Source organism: Monopterus albus, unplaced genomic scaffold (assembly GCF_001952655.1).
Source record: "Monopterus albus unplaced genomic scaffold, M_albus_1.0 scaffold131.1, whole genome shotgun sequence".
Classification (NCBI taxonomy): domain Eukaryota; kingdom Metazoa; phylum Chordata; class Actinopteri; order Synbranchiformes; family Synbranchidae; genus Monopterus; species Monopterus albus.
In genome coordinates, this window is record NW_018128011.1 from 882,646 (window position 1) to 900,920 (window position 18,275).

An 18,275-nucleotide genomic window follows, 5' to 3' on the forward strand; every position below is an offset into this window, starting at 1 on the left:
AGGCTTGGTGACAGCAGAAAAACCACAAAGCAGTGCCCGCCATGTCAAAGGAGTTATAAAAGAACAGTTAAGTCTCTAAAGCGCCTTTCAGATACGCACTCCTTTCCATTAATCTGACAGCATCTGAACACGTCAGCTTCATGTCTGAATGAGCACCCTGTTTACTTTACCGTAAAAGCTGCAGTGGCAATCTTTCTAGCTCAGCTCTGGTGACATTCATGGATCACTTTCAATATGGCACAAGTCTGAACTACATGCAGTCACATTACCGGACAAGCACACACTATTACAACGAACTGATGTAGGACGTTGTTAGTGGGCCTAACAATTCTAGCAGAAAAACGGCTTTCGTGTAAGTAGTAAGAAACATTACATTAGGACTGCAAGAACTAATCAATAACAGAAATAGTTGGCAACCAATTTAATTATCGATTAGTTCGGTCTAGGCACGTAGCTGTGAGACGGCTGGGCGACTACGTCAGAGAGGTGCATCAAAACATCTGAAAAATGGCAGAAGTGTTGGATAGAATTGGTCTCAGCAGAGAAAAGTGGACGAACGTGGCTTCAGTCCTACTTTCTGAATATGAATCATCATATGCAGTAAAAGACAGCAATATGCCAGCACTGGAAAAGGTTTTGCCACATGGTCAACTCACTGGCTTCTCTCCTGATATGATTTCACATGAGTCTCTAATAACTGCGCATGAACTATGCATGAGCTTCTAACTCCTAACTGAACTTGTGTGTGATCTATGCTATTTTCACTTTGCCGTCACACTTCGTCATCCTGGCTCTGGTTCTGTTATGGACTCATATTGTGAGACAGCTTTCGCTTCAACAAGAAATGTTGTCAAGTTTTAGTATTGCAAGATCTCGTGGCATGAGCTCTCATCACAGCCCTTTAATGTAGTCAAGTACAACACCACCTTTAACTATGAGCATTAGGAACATTACCAGAAAAGTGACCTTAATGGACTGATGAAGCCAGCGATGTTACATATCCCATGTCTGAAAAAGGTTTAATATGATTAACCCAGGACTATGTTACACCCTTTCTTATTCATTCAGTTTATTCAATTAAGCACTAAAATCGCTGATATTCTTCAAACAATGCTCTGGAGTCAATCCATCAAAAATGATTAAAAGCATTGTTTTTCTAATGTTCTGCTCTAGTCTTTAAGTCTATAGGGTCACTAGTTACACCAGAAATGCAAGCTTCTAATCTACTTTTGTTCACAACATGCTGGATTAAACAGGTTTTTTCCCAGTCTGACCTCATGGCGGCACTGTTGTCTTGCTGCCACTATGAGCAAATGCAGACGCGATGACACAGAACATGATGGTGCTGTCAGGGTTGGGACAAAAACATTTTTTTCAGGGCTACGTTCACAGCAGTTCTGCAAATGAAGACGTGCCTGAAGCTACTATGGCAAAGAATTAGCTTTTGTGTGATTCATGAATCAGATGACTTAAAAGCAGAACCGGAGCATGACAATACAGACCCCTGAATGATGCAACCGTCAAGATACATCCAATTAGCAGTCACAAGAAAAGTTAGGACTCTCATAGTTAATTCAACTGCCTCGCACAACGCACAAGTGATTTTCCAGGACAAATTACCTTCCTGGCAAGCTGGAAACTGAGCTGCTGTGGCCACATCTGGAGAAAAGGGAGGAGGTGCCACAACCTTCAGAAGGTGATGGGTGCTCGAAAAGTCTCTGGTTTATCCAAAAACAAAATCACTCAAAACTCTAGAGATGCCACATCTTTCGCAACCGACCATCAAACAGCGGGCAGGTGCATGCTTTGTACAGAAACCATGTCGCAATAACCACGAGCAGAGGTCATCAACAAGTTAGTGACTTGTGATCACTGTGCTGACTAATCTAGGTTTAGGAGGTAGACGTTACAGCTTAAAAATATAGCTTTATGTTTGTTATTGTTAATATGTTCAAAACAGTCAACAAGCAATGTGTCTTAATCTCTATTATATAATACCCAAGTAAAATTTTGAATTTAAAGCTTAATTTGAAGCCTTTCTTCTTAATGACACCGTGAATCCCAAAATCAGCAGCACGGCTCCATTAGAAGTGAAATCAGCCTCTGAGGGCAATAACATGGACTGAACTTAAATTTTAATAGGGAGAAGCTGAAGTTAGTTTCTCGTGTGTATTACAGTTCAGCCTGAAGCCTCTAATTTGAGTCCGTTTGTGTTTTTTCCTCCCACCTCCTCTGCTGCTCTCTCTCCCTTCCTCTCTCTCTCTCTCTCTCTTCCTCCCACTCCTCCTCTCCAAATGTCTGGTTGAGAGCCAGTTGCTATGTGAACAGGTGCTGAAGAGCCTCTTATGTATCTGCGCACACAGTACATGCATATCTATATGACACACAAACACAGGTAGGTACACACATGACCCGCTGCACTAACAACTTCACAAACAGAAAGCTGAGCAAGGGAACCTGCAGCTCCGAGAGGTCGAGAAAGACAGAAAGACGAGGAGGAGGAAGGGAGGCAAAAGTATCCAGAGAGAGGTAAACGAGTGGGCAGCTTCTTCACTTCATGGCTTTTTAAAAAAATAAATAAATAAATAAAATCCTCCTCCCACGCAGAAAGCAGCCCTGACACACTCTGTTTCTCTCTTTGTGTTTCTTCATCTTCTGTAGTGTTTTACATTTAAAATGACACTGGGATTCAAACGCACGCAATCACAGATACTAAAGGTTTCCCTGGAGAGCTGGAAAACCACTCCATTAAACTGTTATATTCCCTTATGTTGTTATGACTAAAGGTCAATGCCGGTTATTAAGATCCAGGTATTTCCCAGGAATTCCCACCAAAGTCAAATGACTGTTCCTAGGGGAAAAACACCTGCAGGAACCCACAACTACTGCAGCTACAATAAATACTCAGCAGTTTCTTCCAGGTACTTTTCAGCTGTGTGGCAAAATGTTTTCATTACAGAGGAACAAAGTAGAATGAAGTCTGTAAACTAAAACTATTAAAGCTGTTTTACAGGTGGTTAAATCAGACCCTGAGACCTTCATCCCCTTTTGTCAACAAGATGTGCAGCTTTGTCACCCAAAGAGGGAAGTTTGATGATCGACGTGCAGAGCATACAACGACCCCTCATCACAAATATAGTAGCAAAGGACATGCTACCCACTAGCTTCGTCGAGGGTTTAGGGTTTTCAAAGTTTAATGGCATTTGTTCAGCTGGAGAATATGGTTCCCTCAAGAAAAATGGTCACAGCATGGCAGGATGTATGATGATAATGCATGTGAGCTGTGCAGTTGTTTGACAAATGCTGAAAAGGTGTCTCTGACCATGGATGCATGGACAGCGCTTACAACTGAAACATATGTGACAGTCACCTGCCATTGTATAAGCAACTGGAAAATACAAATCAATTTCATTTCATTTGTATAGCACCAATAGTGTCATCTCCAGACACTTTACAAAGTCAGGTCTAGACCAGGTCTGGAATCTAACTGATAAATAAGGTCTGAACCAACTTAGTGCAGTTCTTTAATCCCAGTAACATGTTTCAGTCTCTGTAATAAGATGCTGTGATCAGTGGTGTCAAAAGCAGCAGTGAGATCTAAGAGGACAAGCATGGAGACAAGTCCTTTGTCTGAGGCTAGGGGGGAGGTCATTGGTGACTTTCACTAGTGTTGTTTCTTCATTACGACGGACTCTGAAACCAGACTGACAAGTCTCTTGTTTCAGCAAAAAGGTGAAAGTCTTGCTAACACTGAAGCTGAACAATGAACAACGCAGAGAAAACAGTTTTTTCCATTTAAGATCCTCCACATCCTTTTACACTGTAAAATCTCATAGTAAGTTTCACTAATTAAACATTTTTAAATACATTAACAGAAGTAACCTTCCTGAGCTGTGATCATGTTAATTCTAACATGAATTAACAGAAGTATAAATGTTAAATTGGAGAAACTCAAAGCAAAAAGGAATTAAGTTAAACTTCCTGAATTCTACTGGTTTTCCCAACTTTTAGTTTTTATTTTTGTACAGTAACTGTCAGAGGCCAGAGAACACACACACACACACACACACACACACACACACACTTCATGCCGTTTCTCTGTCAGCGATTCCAGTGCGAAGGCTTAAAGGATGAGACTACACAAATGTGCACACACAATATAAAATGACAATGCGACACACAACTAGCAGTGTGGACTCATTCAGTAGAAATGTTATTTACATTCTGTTTCGCAGCGTAACTCTGCCTCCTCTGGACACCTGCCTGCCTCAACTCGCCTGGTGTTGAGTGCGTGTTATGTAAGAAGCTTTGACAGGTTTGTTCACCTTTTATCAAACTGTCAGGAAACTTATCGTCTCTGTGCTTTACCTGTGAGGCAGCTTATCTCACTCACACTCACACAGTGAGAATATTATGGGGTGGGAGACACATGTCATCCATAGCAACCACTGGTTGATTGTTCGTGTTTATTTGTGCTGTATTTAAAACCATCTGCTCGCAGCTGAGGCTCGTGTCAACGTTGAGCTGTTCGCAGATTTTTAAACCACTCTAACTTACATTTAGATTCTAGGCACCAGTGCAGTTGTGAAACTATGTGAGGGCGTAACAGGTTTAGTTAGAGTTATCAGTAGCAGGAACAGCCAGTTCTCATCGCTAACCCTGATGAAATGGTGAAAAAGCTGAAACAGTACTAGACTAAGCAGCAGCTTAAAACTTCACCTGAATGTGTAGATATATGTAAATTCTGAAAATTATCAAGCAAGCCGGCTGAGTATGTTCAATAGCCGTCTGGTTTATTTGTCATTTGCTTGTGGTTCACTGGTTCCTGCCTTTTATTTGTAGATATTTGTAGTTTTTATAAACACGCAGCATTATTAGTGATTTTTTTCTTCGATACATCTCACCTACAAATATAAGAGCTATATTACAGTATCCACCCTGTTAGTGTCAGTTCAGCTGTGCACAGCAGCTGGCCCCTGTTTATAGTTTTGTGGCAGAAAGAAAGTGGTGCGCCTCACCTCTAGAGACCATACTTAGGGTCTGCAGACATGAGGTCTGCAGTCAGATCCATAGGTGTTGTCTGAAGGTTGAACACCTTGGGGAGTGCTCACAGAATGTCATGTTCTTAATGAAAGGCTGGTACAGTGTCAAGAGAAAGTATGTGAGGCCCTAGGCTACTGACATAAACAGAAGCTACATGGAGTTAGGAGTTAACAAACCTTGAGTCCAATCAATGAATCCAGACTGGAGGTGTGGTTTAGAGCTGCTTTGACTTCTAAAAACATTCCAAGTGTGCTCGGCTGTTGCGTGTGAAACATGTCTCACAAAAATGAGCTCTAAGACTTATGATCCAGAACTGTTGATTTGCATAAAGCTGAAAAGGCTTACAAAGAGTTCAGATATTAATCATTCCACAATTAGACAAACTGTCAACAAACGGAGACAGCCTGGCTGCTGTCTGCCCAGAGCAACGACTAACATCTTAAAGGAATCATTGGAGCTAGTTGACATCTGTGTTCACCATACATACAGTACATGATGGCGCACGGCTGCATGGTATCCATGGTAAAAAAAAAAAAAAAAACATCATTGTAAACCTGAAGTTTGCCAAAGAGCGCCTTGACACTCCACAGCACTACTGGGAAACTGTTCTGTGGGCTGATGAAACAAAAGTAGATTTGTCTGAAAAAAAAAAACAAAAAAACAAAACACGCAGCACCACTTCCTACTACTTCCCACCTACTACTACTTTTGCCACCAGCACTTTCAGTGTTTAATGGTTATGTTCACAAAACAATAATTCTTATTGTTTGTGTATTATTATCTTAAGTGCATTGTGTTTGTCTCTACTCATGACTTAGATGAAGACCAGATCATGTTATGACCATTTTATGCAAAAAATCAGGTCATTCACAGAGTTAACATATTTTCCTTGCCTCTGCAAGAAACACAGACAATTTTTTTTAATCCTATGTCTCGACACACCCTCACTGTGTTAAAACCATCTACGCCCTCACACACACACACACACACACACACACACAAAAACAAGACTGAACCTTGAGCCAGGATTATCTATATCCAGCCTACTACGTCAGTCTGCACTCAATAATAAAACACACACACACACACACCTCCTCATTGGCCAGGATTTAAAAACAAACCTGGAGCATTTGATTCCAGGGTCTCAGAGACACCAAATGTGACTGTGGAAAATCTGAAGGAGTTACATGCAGGAAAATGGGATTTCGCCCCCGACCTTCTAACCACCTTGTTTGGTTTCCACCCACCTCAAATGAAACAGCACGGTACGCCACAGCGTCTACTACCCTATCAGCCAGATGTGCCCTTCTTCTTAAATAGAAACATGCTTTCCCTCCAACACATAATAGATGATTAGAGGAAATCTCAGAATGCAAAAAGGTAGAAAATTTCAGATTCTCAAAAAAGTCCCTCAGACCAGTGGTTCCCAAAGTGGGTGCCATAGGAAACCAGGTGCCTTGGGAACAGGTCAAGGGTGCCACAAGATTATCATTGTTCATGTATTATGAGTTTTTAACAATAAGGCACAAACTGCATTAACTACATACATTTACATTAACAACACAAAGCAAAATGCAATAAACATAAAATTTAGTAAATTTTAAACTGTGTTTAATATGTAGTTATGCTACAGATAATGACAACTCACTGTTGCTGGTTGTCACAATAATGTACTACTCCTTCCAGCTCAGGAGGTTTTCAGGAGGAGCAAGTGACAAAAGGATTTGATATGAAAACAGAGCTCAAAGAATGTTGATACCTCTCTGAGACAATAGAATCTGAGCCCACCAACACCACCTGGCTATCAGCTTAACAGACAGGTTGACTACAGGTGTCTAGCGATGTCTGACAGCACATTAAATGTACTGTCACACATTCCCAAGATCATATATGGCAAGCAAATTGTATCAATAATCACTTTCCTGTATGTACACTATACTGTATGTATGTAGGCAGTGTTTCTGCTGGTAACATTCAAATGCGGCGGCCCGCCACGGCGAAAAATCAATCCAACCAATCAATTATTTGTTAAAGCGCCTCAGTGACTCACCCGGGAAGCCTGTAAAACAACAGGTCGAGTCACATACACAGGTACGGTTAAGGCCAGATCAGAAGAAGCGTGTTTTAAGATGCATTTTTCACCCAACAGATAGAACTCCATTCTATGAAATGTCTCCCTGACACGCACGTGGTGTTTTGAGTGCAGTGTAATCTCCACATAGTGCTGTTTAAATCACCCAGGTCCTATGGTTACATGCACAAGGTCTACATGAAAACTATCGTTGTCCAGCACATTTCTGCTGTAGGCCGTTTGTTGTCCTTGCAGCTCATCAGGAGCTGATAACTGACAGCCGCTTTGACGCTGAACGTCAAACGTCATGTCTTGCTTTCAGTCAGGCCGTGGTTATGTTGTTGAGTGAAGCACCAAACAGCTGGGGAGGATTTGGATTTTAAATCATTTCCAGGGACTTAAGGGTATGTGTTTATGTTAAACAAATACATTTGTATCACACCTGGATTTTCTGTGGCTCTTTTAGTAGACCTCATCACAAGGATACAAGAATATTATCCTCGTGTCTTTTTGTTTTCACACTGACATTAGAGCCAAAACACCTCATCACTAAAAATCTGGTTTTGGCAAAAGTTCTATCAAACACAGTTGTGTAAAAGTATTTCTGTAGGTGTGTGTGGAAACAGTGCACGTAAAACCATTTGTGTGTACCCGACTCGAGCAGGTAAAACCAGACAAGTGAGAATCCATCATCAGTGAAGGTAAGTGACATTAGATGAGAAGCATGTCAGCGAGACAAAGAAATGCCGAGCGTAGAGGCAACTCGGACCATAGAAATGCTCAAACATACTTTATGACTGCATGAGTGCGTGTCGTGGGTGTGACGCAGACACACGGTGCTGAAATCAAAGCTGGATGCGGGTCACACTGACTGAAAAGGATCGACAGGCTCAGACTCTGCATTAAATGATTATAAAATAGAGTAATGTTCAGGCTACTGAAACAAAATCACATCAAATCAGGACACTGTGTATTCAGACCGAGAGTTTAAACATGCAGCACGATCAGAAATGAAAACAAAGCCTCTCCCTGCTTGTTACTCACGCATGTTGCACACCTTTTTACTTTGGTTAAATCGGTTCACTGACATACAAGTAAACTGACTAACAAAAAGATCAGCTAACACACGTTACCATCCAGAGTCATCCTGCCAAAAGTTACTAAAAACTTGTTTAAACTGGGAAGATGTTTTAATCTCCCATCTACAGAAGTTCAGATTTACAAAAGTTTTACTTGGTGTGCAACTGCAAAGCTCAGCACCAGAACCCACCTGTTACTCACCCACACTCAGAAACTGAAATAATAACCATTTTAGGATTTTTTTTATTTTTCCTTTTGGATATTACTCAACTTTAATGAGGCTTTTCAGATACACAGAGGAGGCATAGAGCTCAAATTATCTTACATTAATAATTTGCAGAATTACAACCAGCAGCAGAAATGTCCAGTAGCTGGCTGTGACCTGTTATACAGCCAAATCACCATTGTTTAAATTAGCTTTACCATGCACAGAGACCAGACAATAGCAAGCTTACAAAGAGGCCTGATGTCTTAATGGCATTTCACACAGAAAATGGTTGATTAGCACTAAGAAAATCAATCAAATCTCGCTGTCCCATGTCAAAGGTCTAATGTCATGTAGCTGTGTGATTTGCTTATGTTGTGCCAGAGTGATTTATGTATTTGATACTTTGGTATGGGCTTTTCACATCTGTGCCTCTGTCTCACATGTTATGTCAGTGTCTAATAAGGTAGCACAGTGTTGTCTTATTTACTCCACATTTCTGTTTACAATAATATTTCCCATTTTGCTGCTTGGTATGTCTTTTATTATGAGCACCGTGTTGCATGTTTTAAACAGCACCTGACAGTGCAGCATAATGATGTTCTGTATGATGGGTTTTATTATCAGTATTCTCCTCTACTTTTCATTTTTGCACCGCACAAAAACGTTGTAATTTCAATCTTGAATTATGTTTCTACTAGGTGTGTAAAGTAGATCGTGGTTTGGTAACGTACCTCGATTTTAAAGTCACGGTTCAGTCAATTTTCAGTATAATAAGGGAAAATTGTAAATGCAACATATAAACATAAAACAGAATTCTGCTGCAAACTACCATGACTAAGTGCTCCAAGGAAAGCTGTTTAAATGATGAAGGAAGCAGCATCTGTATTGCACTCGTTCTTTCCTTGCAGCAGTGATATTCGCCTGGTGCCGTTTCAAATCAGTTAGCAAGTTTGATGTGTTTCCAAAAAATACCTGGTCACCACTGAACTAAGATATTCAGCTAAGTGTGCTGTGCTCCACTCTGCGATTTAATACGTCTGTGTAGGATGGTGAATTTGGAAAAAAGAAAAAAAGAAAAAAATCACACAAAACAAGCCTAGAAGACTGCATTCGGTACACATGTGCACCGCACTGAAAGACCTGTACTGGTAAATGGTTTGGTACAAATATGCGTACCTTTACACCCCCGGCTTTCAGGATGACTATAACAGCTGTCCAGTGACTACAGATGAAAAACCACATACAGAAGAAAAACTGCCTCTTGGCTAACTTGCATTTAAAGTAATGTTCACTAAAGTGCACTGACCCCCTTAAATATACTGATTAATAAACACTGATGTCCACCCAATCAAGTATAAAAGGAAAATGCCCTGCAAACACCTCCAAGTGACACCTGTGCATATTCACTTCTGTGCATACACAGAAAACAGGCTTTAGACACAATGCTCGAGTGAAACTAAGAATTATCAGTGAAGTTAAAGAAACAACTGTGTTGAGCAGAAGCTTAAAGTCCCCATGGCTGCTCAGTTTGCTTGTTTCCAGCCATTTAATGTTTAATCTTGGATACCTCTAGATTATCTTGGCACCATTCCTAACTCCAAATAGTCTGTAATTTTTTTAGAATGATAAGACCAGAGAGCCTCTTCCTGAAAACAAGAGGACTCCTGTTGCTAGTGTTGTGTCGCAAATGAACAGCACAATGAACCGCAATGGCATTAATTAATTTGAATTTGTCCTCCGTAGACAGGTAAACAACAGTATATGTACTGATGAAAAGAGACGTGTAACACTCTAAACAAAGCGGGTAAGTGAGAAACCCCATATTTTAAGTGGCATAATGCAGACATAGTAACTTATCCAGCCTTACAACAATTTTCTCTAACATTACAAAAACAAGCAATGTGTTTTTTTAAACTTACAGTTAAGTCCCAGCGAATAGCGTAAACATCACCCCCTTTAAAGTACTGTAGCTCCAAGGTCAGTAAATCCAACCGGTCGTCGCTGCGTCTTCCCCCACACGACCACATACAGTCCCAAAGTAATGAAATTAATTCCAACAGGTAGCGTAGCACTAACAATAAGATCATGGATCTTTAATCCGCTGGTTAACCAGCAACACATCACATGCATCAGACACACTGGCTGAGCTCAAGTAGTCAAAACAAACAGGTAGTGTGCTCCGGGGGAATCCAGCGTTGATGAGCTGATCATTCACCACCCCAGGGGGCTTCACATGCCAGCTGTTTATAGGTTAGACCTGGTCAGGTAAAACAGGGGGTCCCTGTACAGGAGCATTCCTGGACATGTTGTTACCTCAGGCCGTGTGTTTTTCTCCACATCCTCTGGTCACAGTGCAGCAGCAGGAGGTAAAATATATCCACAAAAACGGGCGCAGTCGAAAAACTCTGCTTTTACAATGGCACTGGTGGATGTTTTTTTTTTTTTAAATGAGCTTTATTGAAAACATGCATAACAAAAAGGCAATGTAACATTCTGCCAATATGGTGGGGGCACCAATGGATGTCAGGCAAGTTCACATTAATGCACAACGGCCTGGATTTATGCCCAACGGCCTGGATTTATGCCCATTCAAGGAAATCCTTAAACTATCACATAATACTTTATTTTTTTAGGTCACGTTCTCCTGAGCAAGAGTTTACGAGACGTGTATAAACCGAGTTTGTTCTGCATAGAAATACTACAACGTACATACACCTCATTTTTTGAGCTTTAGGTCACGTCTAAGATAATTAACCGTTGTAACATTGTAGATAAGTCAAAAAACAAGGAAAAGCATGTCATGGGCCCTTTAAACAAAGTCTTTGTTTGCAGTTGTAATTAATGCATTTACAGTTGTTGTGGTTGTACATGTGAAGTCCATAAATTAGCACTTCATATTTATGGTCCATTATTGTCTTTCACTCCGGGCAGCAGCAGCTGATCAATACAAAAGCTGAGAGGCTGAACAAGAGACCAAAACACATCACGACACAAAAACGCCCCGAGAAACACACAAGTCCTGAAATCCAGACTGTCTACTCAGACAAAATAGCATTAGCATGTAAAAAGTCTTTCCAATGATTACACAAGTGTTTTAGCCACCACAGACAGAATTATTCTTCCTTTTCTTTCTTTAACAGAGGAGGAAGCATCGCCAGCTTTTAACAAAGGAGTAGTAAAATCTGATTTCCACATCTTAGGAATTTGTAAAAAGGGTAAGATTGAAAATGTGTGTGGACTAAAAGCCTCTGTAAAGCTGAAAGGCTCATGAGAGACATGTACCATAAATCACTAGAGTAATCCATCAGTAAATAAATACACCTACTGTTATAATTAAAGTAAGTGGACCCTGGGATTTGGCATGGAAATATATTTCCAGCTTTTGCGTGCATGTATGTGTGTGTGTTTTAACAAATTGAATATGTCTTTGTTTTTGACTGCTGGTTGAACAAAACAAGACATTTTAAAATGATATTTCTGAGAATTTAACACCTTTATCTTTGGTTGGCATCTTAGCACCCAAGTGTACATCTAAGTGATGTGTCTGAACATTTTTCTCCTAAACAACAGTTTAGCATTAAGCTCCATCCACTGCCACTGGTACAAACAGAAAACTAATCTGCTGTAAGAACTCTCTGTATCTGTTAAAAGTGTAGGAGACAAACAAACCACAACAACGCACTGCTAATCACAGACCTTTGGACTGCAGCCCAGTCTCTGCTCAAATGGAGGTTCAGAGACAAGAAAAGCGAGGAAAAGCGACTTTTCACACATTTCTCTAACAGGGGCAGAAATGCTCAACCTCTCACAGCAAAAAAAAAAAAAAAAAAAAATTAACATCTGCAACAACATTTTGTTTAAAAAAACCGCAACACTTCTAAACCTGAAAAAAGACCATTAAAATCGTCTTCCTGGTGTGCCACGTACCGTTGGTACTAGTCAGTGCCTTTTGACCAATTCGACATATGGAATCGGCGTCGGCCGGTTGGGCCTCATCGGTGAGAGAGAGACCACTCTGATTGGCTGTTCATCTTAACGAATCAATGTATGAGAGGAAAATAGTTTGAGAAAGACCCTTCAGCCTGTGACTAGAGTATCCACAGTTTCAGCAGTTCAGCACAGTTTCTCTTTATTTTGTCTCTACAACATCCTTTTTTCTCCCACAACCAAAAGACCAAGGGCACAGATCAGCAGTGGCGTTTGCAACTTCTTATCTGACATTTTCTCTTTAAACAGCAGCTGTTTTGAACAAGCGGTGCTTTGTTTATAGCTTAGACTTCTGCAGTCTGGATCTTTTTCTTTCCCTTTCTTAACGAGAAATATAGCGACTGCCCCCTGCTGGCATTATTTCTGTCATGCAGGTGCAGAACGTATGTGCTAGTCAGCCGTTGGCCGTAGTCTATGTGGTGTGCTCAAGTGTCACTTTATCAAACTGACTGGCCCAGATAAAGCCAAGGTGAGGTGACGCAGCAGTCAGCCTTCGTTTGTGCCAGTTCTTTCAGGTCGGCTTGGTGCGTCTTTGCCCTAAATTTACAAATCCACTGCCTAGAACATTTCTGTTTTATTCTTGTCTCATCCTGTTCACTCACGTTCTAGTTTTATTGCTGTAGTGCCACAGAGTCACATTTCTGTGACTAACTGTTCCCTCTGGGCCACCGTAGATGATGTCTGTAGAAAAGATTTTTTAGAAGAGACAGTCTAACATGCAGCCTGAAGAAACCCAAAATCTGTCAGTAAGAACAAATCTGTGCCTCAGACTGAAACCCACTTCTTCCGTTTGAATGAAAAGATTCAGCATCATGCTTTTCCTCACTATTAAGTGAGCTAGTACTGCATAATTATTCAAATGTGTCAATTATTAGAAAAGCACTTAAGGGTTGGCTGTCGAGCGGTCAGAAAGCTTCAGAAACACACGCACACACCTTTCAGGTGCACTACCATTATTAGTCCTTCCCACATATGCAGTATTACCAAGCAGTTAAGTACCTACTGGTGTGACATATTTCCAGTAACAGCCACAGTGCCCAAGTGCCTGTTAAGACTGCAGGCACATCTTGATTTATCAGCACTCTCTTGGCCACACTTGGGTTCCAGCTCAGATCATTTGTTGGAACAAAGAAATAGGATCAACTACACAGTTTTACAGTTGTAGTCAGATGATTAAAAAAAAAAAACAAACAAACAAAAAAACACATTTAGGAGCGGAGAGGAGTACTGCAATTAGTAAAGCAATAGAGTTATCTAGAAATCTGCAGGTGTAGCCTACTATAAGTCTTTGATAAGAGAATGTCAGATATTGAAGTTGAAATATGCGATAATAATCTTGTCAGTCTCATTAAGAAAAAATACTGAAATATATGAATGAACAATGACATGTTGAATTCACCATGAACAAGTCTGCCAATTACTGCTGGTCCTAAAACCAGCCTAGTCCGTGACCAACAACAGCTCGACAAGGGCGGAGCAGCAGACCAGGGTGAAATGTGGGATACGCTCAGCTATGAGTAGAAGCCGCATTAGGAAAAGTGCACATCAAGTGCAGGCTAGGTATACTGCATGTTGGTATGAACAACGGGAAAAATAAAAATGAAATGATTATGACTTTAGGTGTGCAAATTCACATTTTCCACCCAGTTTATTACACATGATAATCAGACTGGGCACATAACATCTATAAGGAGCTGCAACAACAAGATGCAGAAAAGCTGGGGTTTCCCCCTAGAAGTAAACTGATTTAAGAGAAATCTTAGGGAAAAACATTAAGGTTTACTGAGGTGGAGTCTGAGCATCCACAGTTTGCACCCTCCTAACAGGACACTTGGTTCAGATTATCCATAATTTATCAGCTCATTCGGTGACAAACTCTGAAACTGGACAGTTTGGCTCTGCAGTATGATGACAGCAGCTGTACTGCTGCACACTTCATCACTGGTCATTGTTTTATATCCCACTGCATGATCATTCTGAATCCATTTGTGTGCAATGAGTACCATACTCATCACAGACCAAGAAATCTGGACATACGCAAAATGATGACACAGACTCAAAAGGAACCAATCAGCTTAATGCAACCGGTAACATCCAAAATGAAGGCTTTTAATTGGTGAGCAGAAAGTACGTGCAGGAATAATAAAAATTTAGACTGACAGATTTTAAATGTTTTGTTCATTTTTGTACAGTTTATTGGATTATATAATCTTGATCTACTGCTAGAAAATGTAAAGGGAAATCATAAGCACAACATAAACAGTGACTATAGTATGACTGTCATATCACAGCAGCAGCCATGCATTGTGAGATACAAGGCTGCACGTCACTTCTGACGGTCAACAGCCTTTCCAGGTTCTTACCAGGCAGGAAATAGATATTGCTAGGAAAATTAGTTTCACTTCATTGAGCTGAAGTTCAGTCTCTGCTTGGTGGAGACAAACTGTTAACTGTTCAGTAACTGAGAAGTATTGCATAACACAAACACGAACCAGCCAAAACTACACAATGAGTTGATAAGAATGCATCCTTTGTGAGGGTTTGTTGAACAAGAAGGAAGCGGGGGAATATTTCTGACCATGTGAGCGCATAACCAGTACAGACCTTCATTAATTAATAGAAGTGTGCGTTATCTACTCTGCAATTTCTCTGTATCCTTGTTATTTAAATATAAGGAAAAAATGCAGGAGGACCAAGATGGAATTTCTGTATTTTACATTGTCTTCATGTTCATGTTCATATTACAGATCCAAGTATGACTGCATGCATACGTTTGCAGAGAAGGTAATCAATATGTCACAGTATCCGTTGTGATATTTTTACACTTATTTCTGATTTTTTAGGTCCAGACACTATTTTGAACTTACTTACTTACAAAATATTTTATTATTGTTATTGTAGAATAAAAAAAAAGTTTTACAAACAGCTTATTTGGATTTTTTTATATTTTGGAAACAACCCAAAAAATTGGAATGCTTGCAATATTTTAGAATATGTTTCTAAAATATTTTCCATTAAAGATGGTTTCTAAGATATTTTCACAAAGCAGACAGCAAAATCAAGAAAATAAACTGCATTTTATTTTAAGTGTTTTAAATATACATCTTACAATAGACTATGTTTAAGTTCAATAACATTTTTTAAATTTAATTTGGAAATTAAAAAAATATTTTACATGCACCAGTCAATTGGTGCAAAAATTGATTTTACAATGTTAATTTTTTTTTTTATATTTCCCAAAATATTTTATATGCTTTTAGTTTTTATTTTAAAATTATATTGTTATATTTATGTACTTGTTCATTTAAGAATTTGAGTCTACAAAAATATAAGACAAAGAGCAAATGACAAATCACATGCTGCTGCCTCCAACAGCAACAATCAGTGCTCTGCCTCCGAGCATGTGAAGTACACACACACTCACACAAAACCATGCTAGCAAACATTCCTGCAGTAAAACATACATACACGCATGCATGCACGCACACCCAGCTGTAATAAGCAGGCTGCCTTTCTGAAAGAGGATGGCAGCAATTATGTAACCACTGGATCTCTCTCTCTGTGTGTGTGTATGTGTCTGTCTCTCACTCACACACACACACACACACACACACACACACACACACACACACACACACACACTTGAGGCTGCAGGAACAGTCTGTATGATATGAACTATAAAATGAAAACCCTGCTACAGAACAGAGGCAATCTGAATCAGACAGACCATAGTTTCTCTCACACAAACCACAGAGGATCTAAACTTGAGCTGAATTGCTGAAAATGAATCCTATAATGTCAAATCCAATCTGTTTCCTTCACTTCTCCCACAGCAGCTGCCCTTTTAGGAGGCAGGTTGAAATGTGAGGCTGCAACTAACGACTGCTTTTATTTTCAGTTCATCTGTGATCACCATTTGTTGTGGTCTCTCAGAGCCCAAGACAACATCTCCAGATTTCTGCCTGACCAACGGTCCAAAACCCAAACATATTGGTTTACTGTGCTATAAAGCAGAGAAACCTTGGAGGAGATGACACCAGAATATTCTCGGCTGTCACCACACTTATTATCTAATACAAGCTATACCAGGGATTCACAACAACCCTGTTAGACTGCCAAAATAACTTGCATAACATCAGCCTCATCAGTTATAGAGGGCATCTCCGGGAATCAAATTGCAAAAGCCTATGATTTTCTTTCAGCTTTCCACTATTTAGGTTATCTTTTTAAAAGTAATGTCAAATATTCAATCAAATGCAAAAGCGAGGCAGTCATTAGCAGCGTTGCCAGACAGAACAGCTTCCCACCCAGTTGGTCTAATTTGTTTTTTTTTTTAATTGGGCAGGAAAATTTGATTTTAACAGGCTGTTGTAATTTGGCCTACTTTCAAAAACTGCTTTTTCTGAGATCTTTAAAATGTAATGGAGAAAAAGGTGTGGCAAAGACACTGTGTGAGGTGAAAGGGGCAAGTGCATGCAGGTTTTCTAGAAACAACAGGAAGTTAGTTATTATAGTATGGCTGCTTATCAACACAATCAACAGTTGAAGCAGCGATGGCCGTTAAGGTGGGCTACTTTAACACCACTAACACCCAAATAAAAATAACTATTTCACCAAAAACTGAAACATTTTGAGTCTCATAAACACTGATGTTGAGGTCACACGATGTTAAGGTGGAAGTGTGGCACTGAATTGCATACAACTGTACAGGTATACTTAATAAAGTGGCCGGCGAGTGTACACTTATACTATCATCATCATAACCAAATATCCATAAATCCACTTAGAAATAATAGGGGGAAAATAGCCCTTCATATAAGTGCACATTAAACTAATCCAGTAATAGTTGTCAGTGCATCCAAACAAGAACTGATTACAGCTGATGTGGTGAACTTAGCTGTCCCAGTGGAACCAAATCTAGGCTAAAAGAAAGGCCCATGCCTACTAGTAGTAGACTGTGATATCGGGCTACATTTTTGTCAGTCAAATCAGGCAACACTGGTCACAAGCCCACAGATGTATTTTGGTGAGGATGGAAAGTTACAAGACAAAATTTCAGAGCAAAGAGGTTTAAAGTCAATATTTAATCTTATTTCCTTTTTTAAAATAGCCTCCCTTCGCTGCCATTTTGGACACCTTCAGAAACATGCAACAGAAAGGTTCCTGTCTTACCTGTGCAGTGGGTGTAATGTTTTCCTGCCACGCTGTCCAGCATGGCGAGGGTCAGGTTGTCAGGTGTGTCTGGATGAAGAGGCGTCCCTCCTCCCCCGCTGCTGCTGGTCTCTGTGACCAGGCTCGCCTCAGAGCTCTGTTCATCACTGGACAGAGATGGACTGCGGATGTCTCCTCCTCCAGAACCAGACCCGGACCCAGAGCCATTAGCACTGCTGGGCAGCGTGACCAGACCGGTCCCTGTAGCTGAGGGCCAGGAGGGAGGGTCCTCACTGTCAGGGCTGCTGGGGGTCAAAGGACAGATTTTACACTTTGTCTATAAGGCAATATCTATTCTGCAGAATTTTATTAAAAATGTATACTGTCAGTCCATTTATGTAATCAAATGTGTGTCTTCCACTTCTACATGCACTTTCTGCCATGAACATTAATCCAAAGTAAAGGGCCATGTGACAGATTTCATGGCGAGCACAGTCCAACAAGCAGAGGACCATTAAGGGCCCATAGCTCATTTTTGCCCCTGGGTTAATTTTCCCAGTTAATCAGGCCCTGCTCGGGTCAAGTTCAGTACTTTTCAGTTTTGAGCCCAGCTCCTCAGTGCCAAAATACAATGTCTCACCTGAACACCTCCCGAGCCTGGCCGCTCTCCGGTGACGTCTCCCTGAAGAAAGGTACGACCCGGGACAGGCTGGCCCCCCCGCGGGAGGCCCCGCT

General features: G+C 40.5%; 1 protein-coding gene across 1 annotated transcript in view; it reads right to left on the reverse strand.

Moving 5' to 3' along the window:
- Positions 1 to 18,267, reverse strand: part of rapgefl1 (Rap guanine nucleotide exchange factor (GEF)-like 1) — a 47,839-nt gene extending 29,572 nt beyond the window's left edge. The window contains exons 1-2 of the mRNA XM_020613203.1: positions 18,181 to 18,267; positions 17,562 to 17,842 (exon numbers count right to left, since the gene is read on the reverse strand). Coding sequence (XP_020468859.1) covers positions 17,562 to 17,604 — 43 coding nt within the window. The 5' untranslated portion in view covers positions 17,605 to 17,842; positions 18,181 to 18,267. The remainder of the gene's footprint in view (positions 1 to 17,561; positions 17,843 to 18,180) is intronic.
- Between the last annotated feature and the right edge of the window lie 8 nt (positions 18,268 to 18,275).